Genomic DNA, 14,344 nt, shown 5'->3' on the forward strand with positions numbered 1-14,344 from the left:
GTAAATTAACGAACAACTATAATTCTAATTTACCATCCTCATCCCGTAGCGAAGCATGGGTAGTCAGTTAGTATTGTATATTGGTGTAATACAGACAGCAGTAGCACGATTAGCCATCTATCAATGTGTTCAACAGCTGGGATCATTAGCTCACCTTGTTGATTAGTGTTAGTGTGCAGGAGGTGTACAAGGGTGATACTTAGCATTTCTTGAAGAACGCTTGGGAGAAATTCATTGTTGAATGACTCTGTTAAGTGGTTTATGTAAACAAAGACAGTATATCACTTTCCTTTAGCAAGGGAAGTCTGAGCTTTGTTCTGTGCCTGTTGCTACTGCAGAAAGAAGTGTAGCCTTTGTGCAGCACATTTCTACCAGCTACACAGTAATAATACATTCTAGCTTTTTGCAGTAAACCGCAGCCAGCAAATCATATGCTGAGCTGCCAATGTACAGGAGGCGACTGTTTATCACTTGTGACCACTGACTTGTCCATTTTCTTAAGCCGGCGCTGATTGATTGCCTTTCGTTTCTGCTATAAAATAGGACTCTCTTGGAAAGGAAAATGAATTTAGTTTACAGACTAAGAGTTGCTCCTTAAAAATACAGCAACACTTATTATAGACAGAAAAGGTCTTGGCCTCACTCATGATACTGTTTTTACGTGACTTAATCGTTGTGGACAATATAGAATTATGCCTGTTTTCCTTAATAAATATATTTTATCAACTTAACGAAGTATCTCTGAGATAATACATAAATAATAATATTTTATTGCCTTCTGCTTGCTTGGGTCCTTTCTGGCCAGACAGACATAATTTCATCATAGGTCTGCTGAAACTTTATTAACCTCAGACCAAGCCCAGGTTCGTATTATTTATAAGGAAATTAAATGTATTTTATATCAGATCATAGGGGATCATTTTCTATGTTCTAAATGTCTGTCCACCTATTGTCTTTTTTTATGTGATACTTTAGTGTTAGTTTTCACAGATGTGGGTTTTTTTTAGGAAATGGCTATACCTGTTTATTTATCACTGTATATCTGCGATACAAAATGCCCCAAAAACATAAAAATGATCATATTACAGCTGAAACGGGTTGTGGACAAAATCCCGGCAGTTGAGATCCCAACAAGCATTAGACTGACCGCGCACTACCGACAGACAGATTCTAGACAGATCCTGCCGGTAAGTAGTGAGGCTAGGGTTAGACACTAGGGGGAGGGTTGGGCAGCAGGACTGGGGGAGGTTAGGGTTAGTCTGTGCTGGGCGTTAGGGTTAGGCTGAGGGAGGGGTGGGTTTAGTTGTTGGGATCCATTCTGTCTGGATTCCGCAGTCAGACTTCTGATGAACAGCGTTATACACACACGCTGATGCACTAGCAATATGTTGTTCGTCGGCTGTATGAGCAATATATTACATAGTGTGTTCCTGGCCTTAATAGAAAATACAGCAATGTATGCTAGTAAGTTTGGATGCTTCTGTGCAGGCATTACATCAGACTGCAGTCACCTTGGGGACGATGTCACTGGAGACTGGCATATACTGTTTAGTGGTGCTGAGGTGCATACCATGCCCCCATAGTCCCAAAAACATGCAGTCATGGCAACTATAAGCTGCCACTCTAACTGAACATTTGTGCCAATATGTGGTGGAGACCTGCTTGCCGGTGTGTCTTTTCCACCTATTTCTGAGTTGGACGAATCTTAGCAATGTTTTCCTAGTGCGGATGCGTCCAGAGTGCGTGCGCACAGAGTTACGGTTGCAGTTGATACGCATGGTCTCAGAAATGTTTTGAAAATGTATTGGGTAGTGACTGGTAGGCGACAGGGAGGCACCTCTGCGACACACGGAGATAATGTTATGAGAGTATCGTAGGTGTGTCACTGAAGTGGTTTCATACTCAGACGCTTCATTGCTCGCATTGGAGGCCATACTTTGGCAGAGAATCTGCACACAGCATCGGGCTGGTGCACGTTTTTCTGATGGTGTCAATGATGGTTGCGTGAAAAGTTGTACCAAGTAATATTTGAACATGTAAAGTCGGTCTAAGTGGGCGTCTCAGTCCTGATACATTCAGGCGCACGGCTGTACACCAGCAAAGGGCTTGTAGCAGTATTTGCATAATGTTGTAGAGACAAGTCTAGCAAAAGCTGCAGTCACAGACACTGCAGTGTCCAACTCGGAATCAGGCACAAAGCGTAAGCAGTGGGTGAATGTACCTCAAGCTCTCTACATCTCTGCATGTGGGTAAATGTATGCGTTCTTCCCTTCTATAGCATTTTAGAACACCATATACCTGATTTCAATTCTGTATCAAGCCTATAGTTTGTTAGATATTCTTTTAGAGATAGCACTGATGGAAAACTGTGTTCTGCGTGACCTCCATAAATCAACATATCACATTGCTGCACCTTCTGATTTATCATACACTTGTTTTTTTCTCTGGCTGCAGTATGTTCTCACCTCATGTTTAGTTTTTTAGTTTATATTACATGGATGTATTGGAAAGAAACCCAGATATATTGTAGTGTTATAATTCACAGTAAAAAACATATTTCTGGTGTAATTGGTTAGATATATGAACAATAGGGATTCCAAAATAATTACCATTGCCTGGACTGTGCCTGAGAGAGGTTTCAGTTTAATATTGTACAATAATTACTAATAACATTCATAGAAATTGGTGAAAACCATTCGGCAAAATGGACGCCTCTTTCTGCGTTTGGCTTTTTAGGTCTACTGGCTTTGTCAGTTGAATTTAGCTGTAAGTTCCCCTTTCTACTAGTACACCAACCACCACACTGCACAATCAAAGGACTGTCATTGTCCCAGCTCTCTTCATAGACTATAAAGTCTGCAAAATGCATATTTGCAAATATTTTGAGGATTCATGCAAAATGCTGAGGCAAAAGGTATATTTGAAGATTATGACACCTATGTAGTAAGCCTTGGAAAAGTTTAAAGTACCAGCCAATCAGCTCCTAACTGGAATGTTACAGGCTGTGTTTGAAAAATGATAGTGAGGAACTGATTAGTTTGTAGTTTATCTCTTTCTACTGTATCTCTCCAAGGCTTAGTGCATACAGTAGGCCCATGTTTCTCTGAATGTTTGCACTTTTGTAAAACACAACAAAACGCAATTCATTATAGTAGTTGCTATAGTTTACTGCACATTTGCACTTGGTTAATTAAAAAAATATTTATGATCAACTTTTATGCATTCTATTGCCTTTCATTGACAACAATAAGGAGGGATGGGGAGTGTAGCGTGAACATCTTTATACACCTTGTTATTGGTATAATGAGCCAGTCTTAAGGCCCATATAGACAGGCCGATGCAGGAGAGATGTGTGCTGAGCGAACCGCTCAGCACACATCTCTCCCGCCGCTCAGCACAGGGCTATCTGTGCTAAGCGCGCGGGGGGAGACGGGGGGGCCGCTCACTTCACCCAGCGGGTGAAGTGAGCGACCCGCTAGATTGGCCTGCATGGCAGGCCAATCTAGCAGCAGCGATAGCGATGCGCGGGGCTGCGCATCGCTACCGCTGTAGGGGGTACACACAGAGCGATCCTGCTAAAATTCTAAGCAATCTAGTCAGATTGCTTAGAATATCGCTCCGTGAGTACCCCCCTTTAGGCTGAGGAAAAGTCTGTGGAATCAGTGTGTTTTTTTATCGTGCGTGATCCAATTTTCTTTTTTTTACGGAGACTTTTTGGAGCTATTAGGTTCAGTTCCTCCCTGGGGACTTGCGCGTTGGACTACGGGGGCCCCCGCGTGGGGGGAAACTCCACTAATTGAAATAGTCCGGCGTCACAATTAGCGTCAGAATTCAATTCCCCCTGTGTAACACTTCATTATGATTACAGAATCCAAGTCTGTACCTAGGAAGCCAAACAATGATGAAACAGGCTACCTGCAGGAGAATATACAGAACAGCTCACTACATACTTACCTACATTGTTTGTCTCCTCTGTGGGAGAATCTTTGGGGGGCATGACTGGACTATCAAATAATTAGGCCTCGCCCCATCCCAGGAAAAAATGCTGGGATTGGCAGGTCTGCTGATGGGTGGGGCCTAATGATGCAAATCACATATTTTGTTTGTGTGGCTTCATAGGTGTTTACAATTTAGTCATAACATTTTGTTTTCATCATTGTTGTATTATAACCTATAAATCTCCTCTGAACAATGAAGTTATAAAAGACAACTGTTGCCTCAGTAAATGGTAACAAACATTACAGGTTAATGAGTAAGAAATGTTACAACAAACTTACGTAACATTTGTTACTGTATTCTAGTAATGTTTAGTGTTACATATATGATATAAGTCATATATTATTTCCACAGCCATGGCCAAGAAATCAGCAGAAAAAATGAGAGAGTACCGAGCAAGGATGGACCAAGAAAAAACACGTCAACGACTTGACAAAGCAAGAGACATTATGCGAAGAGTCCGGCAGAAACCAAAAAGCATATCTGAGAAAAAAGCACAGCGGGATGCTACAAAATTACGTGTCCGGCTGTGCCGTGCACGTAAGAAGGCTGCTGCAAAAGGAAATGTTGCCAGTACCTCTCGCTCTCCAGCTTATAAGTCTCCTAGCTCTTTGGGTAAAGCTCTGTCTAGAGTGAGGAAAACATTTTAGAACATGTGAAGACGCTTATGAATGTACCAATGCATCGTCTGTAACTGTGGACAGATGGTGCCGCACAGCATTTCAAGAATAGAAAAGCCATGGCTTATTTGTCTATGCTAAGAAATGACAACCCTGAATGCATAACTATAAAATGAAACTACCAGGACTCTTATCATGGAAAAGGACCTCATGATGGTGTTGGGGCTACACATAAACGTACTATTTGGAAGAGAGTACTTCAAAGAAATGAAGTAGTGCAGTCAGCTCAAGACTTCTATAATACAGCAGTCAAAAACGTTGAAAATATTCACTGCATTTATGTTTCTTCCGAGAAAGTTGAGGAAATGTCTTCAAATTACTTATGCCATTGGGAAGACCTTCAACCTGCTACAGTAATTCAGGAAGCACGCAGTGTCAACTACCATTCCTTATATTGTTCAACTTTATGAAAACGCAGGAGATGAAATGCCATTTCAATTATGCAAGCTAAGACCAGAAATCCACAGAATGGATCACACTGCATTACAGGGGATGTCACATGACACACAACACATCAGTGTAAACTTAACCGCTGATAACTACGTAATCGTACACTATGACAAAATCAGAAAAAAATTTATTGGACACATTTTGACAAAGAAAGAAGATGTCCTCAAGATACAATTCCTTCAAAAGCAGATAGGGAAAGATTTGTATTTTGTCTATCCCCAAGCAGATGACGTAGATGAAGTTTCATTTGAAATGGTTGTTGCAAAGTTAGCCAAACCAAGAGAAGTTAGAGGAAAGTTTTATTTCTCACAAAACCTACCTGTGACAATTGAGTGACCTTCATGTTCTTTACTACTCTATTTAGTTTAAATTTATTTTTCAACACTCCTTACAATGATCTCAGTTATGAACATTTGATTGTGTAACATTTGTTACTTGTGTGTAACGTTTGTTACTTTTCTGTATTTTTTTCTAGGCAAGAGATGAACAAGTCATAACTTTGTCATTTACTCCTGTTTTAAACTATATGCTATCTAATACAAATACAGGTATTTTTATTTCCAGACCTTACCAATTAGCAGAGAAATTTCTTTATCTATCACAAACATTGCAGCTCTGTCATTTTCATGTAACGTTTGTTACCAGTTTTCAATCCTCTATCTCAGAGGCATCTAACAATGACAAGATGCCAAGCTTTGCATCAAAATTAAAGCATATCCTGTACCGCACAAACAACATTTACTTTGCACAAAATATTCAAAACACATGCTCCAAAAAATATATTTCACATGATCTGTTTGTCAAAATGTAACGTTTGTTACCATGGAATGACCCTCTTGTGTCATGTTCTACACACCCTTTGGATGAGGCATTGGCTGGAAAGATTGATCACTTACTGCAGTAGCTTTGTGAGAGCTGTTGTGTATTCTGTTTGTGCATTGTATTATACATGTTATGGTCTTTTAATTACAGTACTTTCTAATTAAACCACCTATTTACAACATAACCCTTGCTTCTGATAAATAGGGAGCACTGTATTTTGTAGTTGACTTTCCATTAAAGCCATTGTTTGTCAGGTGGTCATTGGCTGTCAGATTGAATTGAAAGAATCTACAGATGTGCCCTCATACAACTAGCCTGAATATGCCACATGGTGCGAGACGTCTGGCACGAGTCCTCAATGCCAAGCATTGAAGCATCCTTTCACGCAAATGTGCATCTTAGTCACAATGCGATGCAACATAACACTTCATGAGACTGCACTGATTCATTTTCTGTGCATACTTGACATGAAAAAAAGCTTCAGCTGCTGCATCGTAGTGCAGTGTATACAGATTCGGACTCAGCGGCACACAGATATACAAGTGTTGCAAATCAGATTTATCGGTGCAGTCTTTTGAAGTGGATTTGTTGCATCACATTGCGACTAAGATGCACAATCGTCTGAAAAAGCCACTCTGTACAATCTACGTTGCATGGGACTTGGCAGCAATAGTGTATGAGGACACATCTGTACAAAGTATTTCATTGCTAATAATGAACAGTACATTTCCAGTTGTGTCTTACATTTCTAAACCCAATAAAATTATATTCCATGTTCTTCTCCCGTGTTATCGTGCTAGGATAATTTGCGTGTGTATGTTCACAATGGTTATCACAACACATTTTCATAATTGTCCTCAAGGTAAGCCTTTTAGACACGAGCTAAAGTGCGTTTTTGAATACAAATGTTTAGTATGTCTCCTGGGCTATTTGAACATCTGCGAAAATACCACATAATGTAAAACTTACCACAGTTAAACATTTAGCAGATAAAAGCACAACAATAAAGTGTTAAATTATAATATATTTTTTTTAAATTTTGATCATCTCATAATTGGTTACTTATGTACAATAAAACATGAAACACTTCACACATCAAAAATGACCAAAATAAAGAATGATCCCCCATTAATAACTTTAATATTTTGAGTAGAGCACTTTATTTAAAAGTCAATTAATAGACAAACCATTTATGCTGTTGTGTAAGTTTTTGCATAATGTCAAATAATATAGCTTGCGTTAAACAAAGCAATACCCTCACAACTGTTCTCAGGCATACCCTGTCTAGGCGATAAAGATATTAACTTAGTTTGATTAATGCAACTTCGAGGTTGGTCTTTTCTATTTTAAAATAAAAACTGCCTCAGTGTTCTTGTAACTATACCAACTATGTATATTCTTACATCATTTACGAACCTTGGCTGCATGATTTAAAACAAACAGCTCACACTCTGTTCTCATAGACTTTTAAAGTAAGTTAATTAAAATGAAAGCCAGACATGTTAAAATCTATTTTTAATTTAATTTAGTTTGCAAAGTTAATGCTGGACCATGCATGGCGGCTTCAAGGGCCGGTGCAGTGGCCGTGATTTTGGAGGAGAAATTTTTCATTTGTTTTATTGTTTTAAGAACTGTTAACTTGTTATACTAAATGGTTCATAACAATTTTTCTAACCATACCATTGGCCTTACATAGAAGAAATCAGCAAGCTTGCGTTATGCAAGTGACAAAGTAGTTTGACTCAGAAGGGATATGAAAAATGAAACTTTGCATTGCGTACACTTTTTGGGTTGCAGTAAAGGAATTTTAATTGTGGCTTTCTTATAAGTTTGATTATTTGTTTTGGAATAAGATCCTAATTATTATTGCCCTTTGTCTGTGCTAGTCTTTTATAAACAGCGTCTTTTATAATATAATTGCAAGCCGTAAGGTCACACACAACTTTAAAATATAAATCTTATATTAAAGGGATACTACACTTTATTGTAAAGTGTTCCTTACATTTTGGTACGTTAACATTTATTTCACTGTGTAAACTTTTCCATGCGTTCTTATCACCAGAGGTGTTTCACGTGGGACCTCACTGTGGACTGGGCACTGGATGCACACAGCAAAATATCTGCCTGTATTACAGGTGGCTCTGTTTTGTTAAAGCTTTAGTTTTCATTAATATAAGTAATCTTGCCCACAAAATGAAATCTATAAAATTCTCTCTTAAGGTAGGGCAAACTCATATGTCCTGCAGTGTTCCTGCCCCACTAGGTACACTAGATGTTCACCCATCATCATCATCATCATCATCATCATCAGTGTGAGCTATTCTCTGTTAGCAGTTTTTTTTATTCCCCTCCCCCAATCAAATGTGGCTGGCTGTAATGTTTTTCTATGGGAGTACTGAAAGGGTCAAGACCAATTTAAGGAGCTGAATATATAGTGATTTATCCAGTCCTAAATCACCAGTGATGTTATCAATGAAGTCTTCCATGGCCTGTAGTCCCTCATCATAGGGAATGGAAGTATACAGGCTAGACACATCCATGGTGCGTATTACTTTATTATTTATCTATTATTTATTTATTAGCAGCTATTTATATAGTGCACACATATTCCGCAGCGCTTTTCAGATAATATTTGGCCATTCACATCAGTCCCTCCCCAGTGGAGCTTACAATCTATATTCCTTACCACATGTACACGCACACACATTCACGCAAGTACGGAGTGAACATACAAACTCCACACAGTTAGGGCCATGGTGGTAATTGAACCCATGACCTCAGTGCTGTGAGGCAGTAATGCTAACCATTACACCGTCCCTGATGCCCCGATTAGCTAGTAGATCATGAACTCCTTGTATTAGGTTGAGGAATATTTTTGTATCTTTGTCGTGCGTCTGTTGGATGGTGATGTGAGGTTGGATAAGGGTGTCCAGGGGTTGTGATGTAGGTTGGTATAATCTACCTCTGGCCAATAAAATCGGTCATCCAGGTGGTTTTGTTGAATCTTTGTGTATTTTGTGGGATCGTGTACAGTATAGGGATAACTGCTGATTCCTGTAGTAGGGCATCCATCAATTTTTGCTCAATGGTGCCAGATAATAGAAGGCCTTTTAACTCTTGTAGGAACCTTGCTGTTTGATCAGCGTGTAATTTTATATATACTGTTTGATCAACCAGTTGACATATTATTTCCAGTTTGTAATTATTCAGATCTCGTAGAACTATTGCTCCTCTGTTATCTGCAGGCCTTATAATGATGCTCTGATATTCCTCCAATGCTTTCAATGCATTCCTTTCGCCTTTGAATAGGTTTGAGAGAAGTCTGACTGGTGCTTGGATAAATTTGGTAACAGAGTCTTTCATTAATCTAGTATATGTTTTGATTACCACATTTTGTGATGGAGGGTCGAATGTTGATTTGTGACGGGACCGTATAATTTCTGTGATGTTATTCCTGCTGGTGCATTCAGGTTGATGTTGAAAGAATTATTTTAGTCTTATTTTTCTGTTCATTCGGTGGATGTAAATTTGCCATTCAAAGGGATTATGTGGTACTGCTGGGGAAAATGACAATACCTTATTCAATATGGCGGTTTCCATGGTAAAAGTTCTGTGTGGAATATCAGTTCTTCTTTTTGTTGTCAGTTTTTGAATTGCCTTTTGTTCTGATGTCCTCTTCTTGTTCGGTTTTTGTTTTGCTTCCACCCCTCGACGGCTAGTAAACCCCTAAAAGGGGACTGCTAGAGCTGGATGGTTCATCTTATCCACGATGATGCCGCTGTAACTTTGGGTTGATGGGTGCAATTGATTTTTGAGTGATCTTTTGCTACGCCACAATGGTCGCTGTTGTTTTTGATTGCGTCTGGAATTGTCAGTACCTGTGAGCCATCAGTATACTTGGTTGATTTCGTAGTTCTGTTGGACCGTTAGGTTTTTTAAAGATTTTTTTTAACTTCTGTAATTCTCTCCTGTACGTATCGCACTGGTTGTTCAATTTGGACCACCATCTGTTGAAGTCAGCGTTATTCAGTGTGTCTTTGTGAACAATTTTAGTATGTTCCGTTTTCAGCTTAGTGATGTTCAGCTCCCTTCTAGCTTCCTATACTAAGTAGCATGAGGTCAAGGCTGCACTTGTTCAGTACAGCCACCCATTTTTTGTAGAATTCTAGATTTGTTCTTCCTATAGTTGGTGTATTATGGACTCTGGATCCACGTGGAATGTGTTTTTGTCTGAAATAATCTGACAATGATTGTCCATGAAGTAAATAATCAATCTCTTTTCTGCACAGTTTTAGAATTATCTGGTAGATTTCCTCAGCTGTTGTTTCATTGTTAGTAGAGTCCTCAGCAAACAGGATAGAGGAGGCCTGGTCATCTGTGAAGCTTAAGGGCCTAATTCAGATCTGATTGCAGCAGAAAACTTGTTAGCTAATGGGCAAAACCATGTGCACTGCGGGGGGGAGGGGAGGGGGCGGTGATATAACGTGTTCAGAGAGCGTTAGAATTGGGTGGGGTATGTTCAAACTGCCATTTAAATTGCAGTGTAAAAATAAAGCAGCCAGTATTTACCCTGCACAGAAACAAAATAACCCACCCAAATCTTAGTCTCTGTGCAAATCTTATATCTGCCACACCTGCAGTGCACATGGTTTTGCCCATTAGCTAACAAATTTGCTGCTGTGATCAGATCTGAATAAGGCCCTAAGTCTCTCCGACAGGGAGATTTAGGGATGCAAAGTCCGTGCTGGTGGTGGGAAGTTATCCGCCGGTTTTCATAAAGTAACACCAGCTGTGCTTTTTTAGAACAAAGTAGGTGACAAAGTAGAAGTCCAAAGAATATATAGAATAAGAATATAGTCAAATCATTGCGTTGAATTTGAGTATAACTCAGTCAAAGCAAAGATGTTCCTTTTTATCAGTGTACAAACGTAAAGAGATATCCGGGTAGATAGCAACAGACTTTAGCTTCCTGCAGCTCCCAACGCAACTCCAAAAAAATGCATACATTTTCCAGCGAACTTGGCATGACAGGATCTCATCAGTAGAAGAAAAAACATTTGGTGTGTAACGTCTGCTAATTACAAAAATGTCAAATATTTATGTCTCGGGCTCACCTAGCATAGCATGTAATTAGAAATGGTATTATTCCAAATTAATTTGTCTGGTTCATGACATGAAGAATATATGCAAATAACCAGTATACTCTGTACGGGAACATGATGTAATGCTTTATAAACAACTGGTTGCTCACCTGAAGTAGGTGAGGTGACAACTTTTTATAATATTGTGGTAACATTCTTCAGTAGTGAAACTACTCAGCCTTTAATAAGTGCTCAACAAATACTGGAAAAAATTGTGTATATCATAAACACAATTTGGTGTGATCTGTGAGGTGTTGGTTACAGTCATCTAAAGGGAATCATGTACAAAGCTTTCCTAATATAGATCTTAAATTAGATTTACTGGTAAATAATTTTCTCTGACGTCCTAGTGGATGCTGGGAACTCCGTAAGGACCATGGGGAATAGCGGGCTCCGAAGGAGGCTGGGCACTCTAGAAAGATTTTAGACTACCTGGTGTGCACTGGCTCCTCCCACTATGACCCTCCTCCAAGCCTCAGTTAGAATTCGTGCCCGGCCGAGGTTGGATGCACACTAGGGGCTCTCCTGAGCTCTTAGAAAGAATAGACTTAGGTTTTTTATTTTCAGTGAGACCTGCTGGCAACAGGCTCACTGCAGCGAGGGACTAAGGGGAGAAGAAGCGAACTCGCCTGCTTGCAGCCGGATTGGGCTTCTTAGGCTACTGGACACCATTAGCTCCAGAGGGATCGACCGCAGGCCCAGTCCTTGGTGTTCGGTCCCGGAGCCGCGCCGCCGTCCCCCTTACAGAGCCAGAAGCAAGAAGATGGTCCGGAAAATCGGCGGCATGAAGACTCTGTCTTCACCAAGGTAGCGCACAGCACTGCAGCTGTGCGCCATTGCTCCTCTCACACACTTCACACTCCGGTCACTGAGGGTGCAGGGCGCTGGGGGGGGGGCGCCCTGAGGCAGCAATAAAAACACCTTGGCTGGCTAAAATACCTCAATATATAGCCCCAGGGGCTATATATGAGGAAAATACCCCTGCCAGAATTCCATAAAAAGCGGGAGAATAGTCCGCGAAAAAGGGGCGGAGCCTATCTCCTCAGCACACTGGCGCCATTTTTCCCTCACAGCTCGGCTGGAAGGAAGCTCCCTGGCTCTTCCCTGCAATCTACAGTACAGTAAGAGGGAAAAGAGAGGGGGGGCATTAAATTTGGCAGTATATATACATATATTATATGAAAAGCAGCTATTAGGGACATAACTCAGTTAGTCCCTGTATATATATAGCGCTCTGGTGTGTGCTGGCATAATCTCACTCTGTCCCCCCAAAGGGCTTTTGTGGGTCCTGTCCTCGTTTAGAGCATTCCCTGTGTGTCTGCGGTGTGTCGGTACGGCTGTGTCGACATGTTGAATGAGGAGGCTTATATGGTGACGGAGCAGAGGCCGATATATGTGATGTAGCCCCCTGTGGGGCCGACACCAGAGTGGATGGATAGGTGAAAGGTATTAACCGACAGTGTCAACTCCTTACATAAAAGGGTGGATGACGTAACAGCTGTGGGACAGCCGGCTTCTCAGCCCGCGCCTGCCCAGGCGTCTCAAAGGCCATCAGGGGCTCAAAAACGCCCGCTCTCTCAGATGGCAGACACAGATGTCGACACGGAGTCTGACTCCAGTGTCGCCAAGGTTGAGACATATACACAATCCACTAGGAACATCCGTGACTTGATCCCGGCAATAAAAAATGTGTTACACATTTCTGACATTAACCCAAGCACCTCTAAAAATGGGTTTTTAGGTTGGGGAGAAAAAACAGGCAGTGTTTTGTTCCCCCATCAGATGAATAAATGAAGTGTGTGAAAAGCGTGGGTTCCCCCGTTTAGAAACGGGTAATTTCTAAAGAGTTACTGATGGCGTACCCTTTCCCGCCAGGAGGATAAGTTACGCTGGGAGATATCCCCTAGGGTGGATAAGGCGCTTACACGGTTGTCAAAAAAGGTGGCACTGCCGTTTTAGGAACGGACACTTTGAAGGTACCTGTTGATAAAAAGCAGGAGGCTATCCTGAAGTCTGTATTTACACACTCGGGTACTAGACGGAGACCTGCAGATCGTGCGGCTGCAGCGTGGTCGGTGACCCTGTCAAACATGAGAACATATTAAAGACGTCGTCTTATATATGAGGGATGCACAGAGGGATATTTTGCCGGCTGGCATCCAAAATGAATGTAATGTCCATTCTGTCAGGAGGGTATTAGAGACCTGTCACGGGACAGGTGATGCTGACTTTAAAAAGATTCTGCCTTATAAGGGTGAGGAATTATTTGGGGATGGTCTCTGGGACCTCGTATCCACAGCCACAGCTGGGAAGAAATATTTTTACCTCAAGTTTCCTCACGGACTAAGAAAGCACTGTATTATCAGGTACAGTCCTTTCGGCTTCAGAAAAGCAAGCGGGTCAAAGGCGTTTCCCTTCTGTACAGAGACAAGGGAAGAGGGAAAAAGCTGCACCTGTCAGCCTGCTCCCAGAATCAACATTCTTCTCTCGTTTCCTCTGAGCCCACAGCATGACGCGGGGGCTCCACAGGTGTAGCCAGGTACGGTGGGGGGGCCGTCTCCAAAATTTCAGCGATCAGTGGGCTCGCTCACAGGTGGATCCCTGTTTCTTTCAAATAGTATGTCAGGGGTACAAGCTGGAATTCGAGATATCTCCCCCCAGCCGTTTCCTAGATTATGGCTTGCCGACAACTCCCTCAGGCAGGGAGGCTGTACTAGAGGCAATTAATAAGCAGTATTCCCAAAGGTAATACTCAAGTGCCCCTACTTCAACAAGGACGGGGTTACTATTCTACACGGGTTGGGGTACCGAAACCGCATGGTTCGGTGTGACCCATTTATATTAAAATCCTTGAACACATACATGAAAAAATTCAAGTTCAAGATGGAATCGCTCGGGGCGGTTATTGCAAGCCTGGACGAGGGGGATTACATGGTATCCCGGGACATCAAGGATGCTTACCTGCATGTCCCCATTTACCATCCTCGCCAGGAGTACCTCAGATTTGTGGTACAGGATTACCATTACCAAGTCCAGACAGGACTGTACAAGGCACCGAGGGTGTTTACCGGGGTAATGGCCGAAATGATGATACTCCTTCGAAAAAAGGGAGTTTTAATTATCCCGTACTTGGACAATCTCCTTATAAGGGCGAGGTCCAAGGAGCAGTTGCTAGTCGGGGTAGCACTATTTTGGAAAGTGCTACAACAGCAGGGTTGGATTCTAAACAGTCCAAAGTCACAGCTGGTCCCTATG

The 14,344-nt window shown here is 41.4% G+C and overlaps 1 protein-coding gene across 7 annotated transcripts in view; it reads left to right on the forward strand.

Moving 5' to 3' along the window:
• Positions 1–14,344, forward strand: part of XRCC4 (X-ray repair cross complementing 4) — a 717,473-nt gene that overhangs the window by 468,364 nt on the left and 234,765 nt on the right. The window contains exon 7 of one of the 7 annotated variants that reach the window (XM_063963943.1): positions 4,351–6,687. The exons of 4 other annotated variants lie outside the window; for them this stretch is intronic. In XM_063963943.1, coding sequence (XP_063820013.1) covers positions 4,351–4,646 — 296 coding nt within the window. In that variant the 3' untranslated portion in view covers positions 4,647–6,687. Of the gene's footprint in view, positions 1–4,350; positions 6,689–14,344 lie in introns of those variants that run through there. 2 more of the 7 variants (XM_063963949.1, XM_063963944.1) reach the window with 2 other exon arrangements.

Source organism: Pseudophryne corroboree, chromosome 1, assembly GCF_028390025.1.
Source record: "Pseudophryne corroboree isolate aPseCor3 chromosome 1, aPseCor3.hap2, whole genome shotgun sequence".
Taxonomy (NCBI): domain Eukaryota; kingdom Metazoa; phylum Chordata; class Amphibia; order Anura; family Myobatrachidae; genus Pseudophryne; species Pseudophryne corroboree.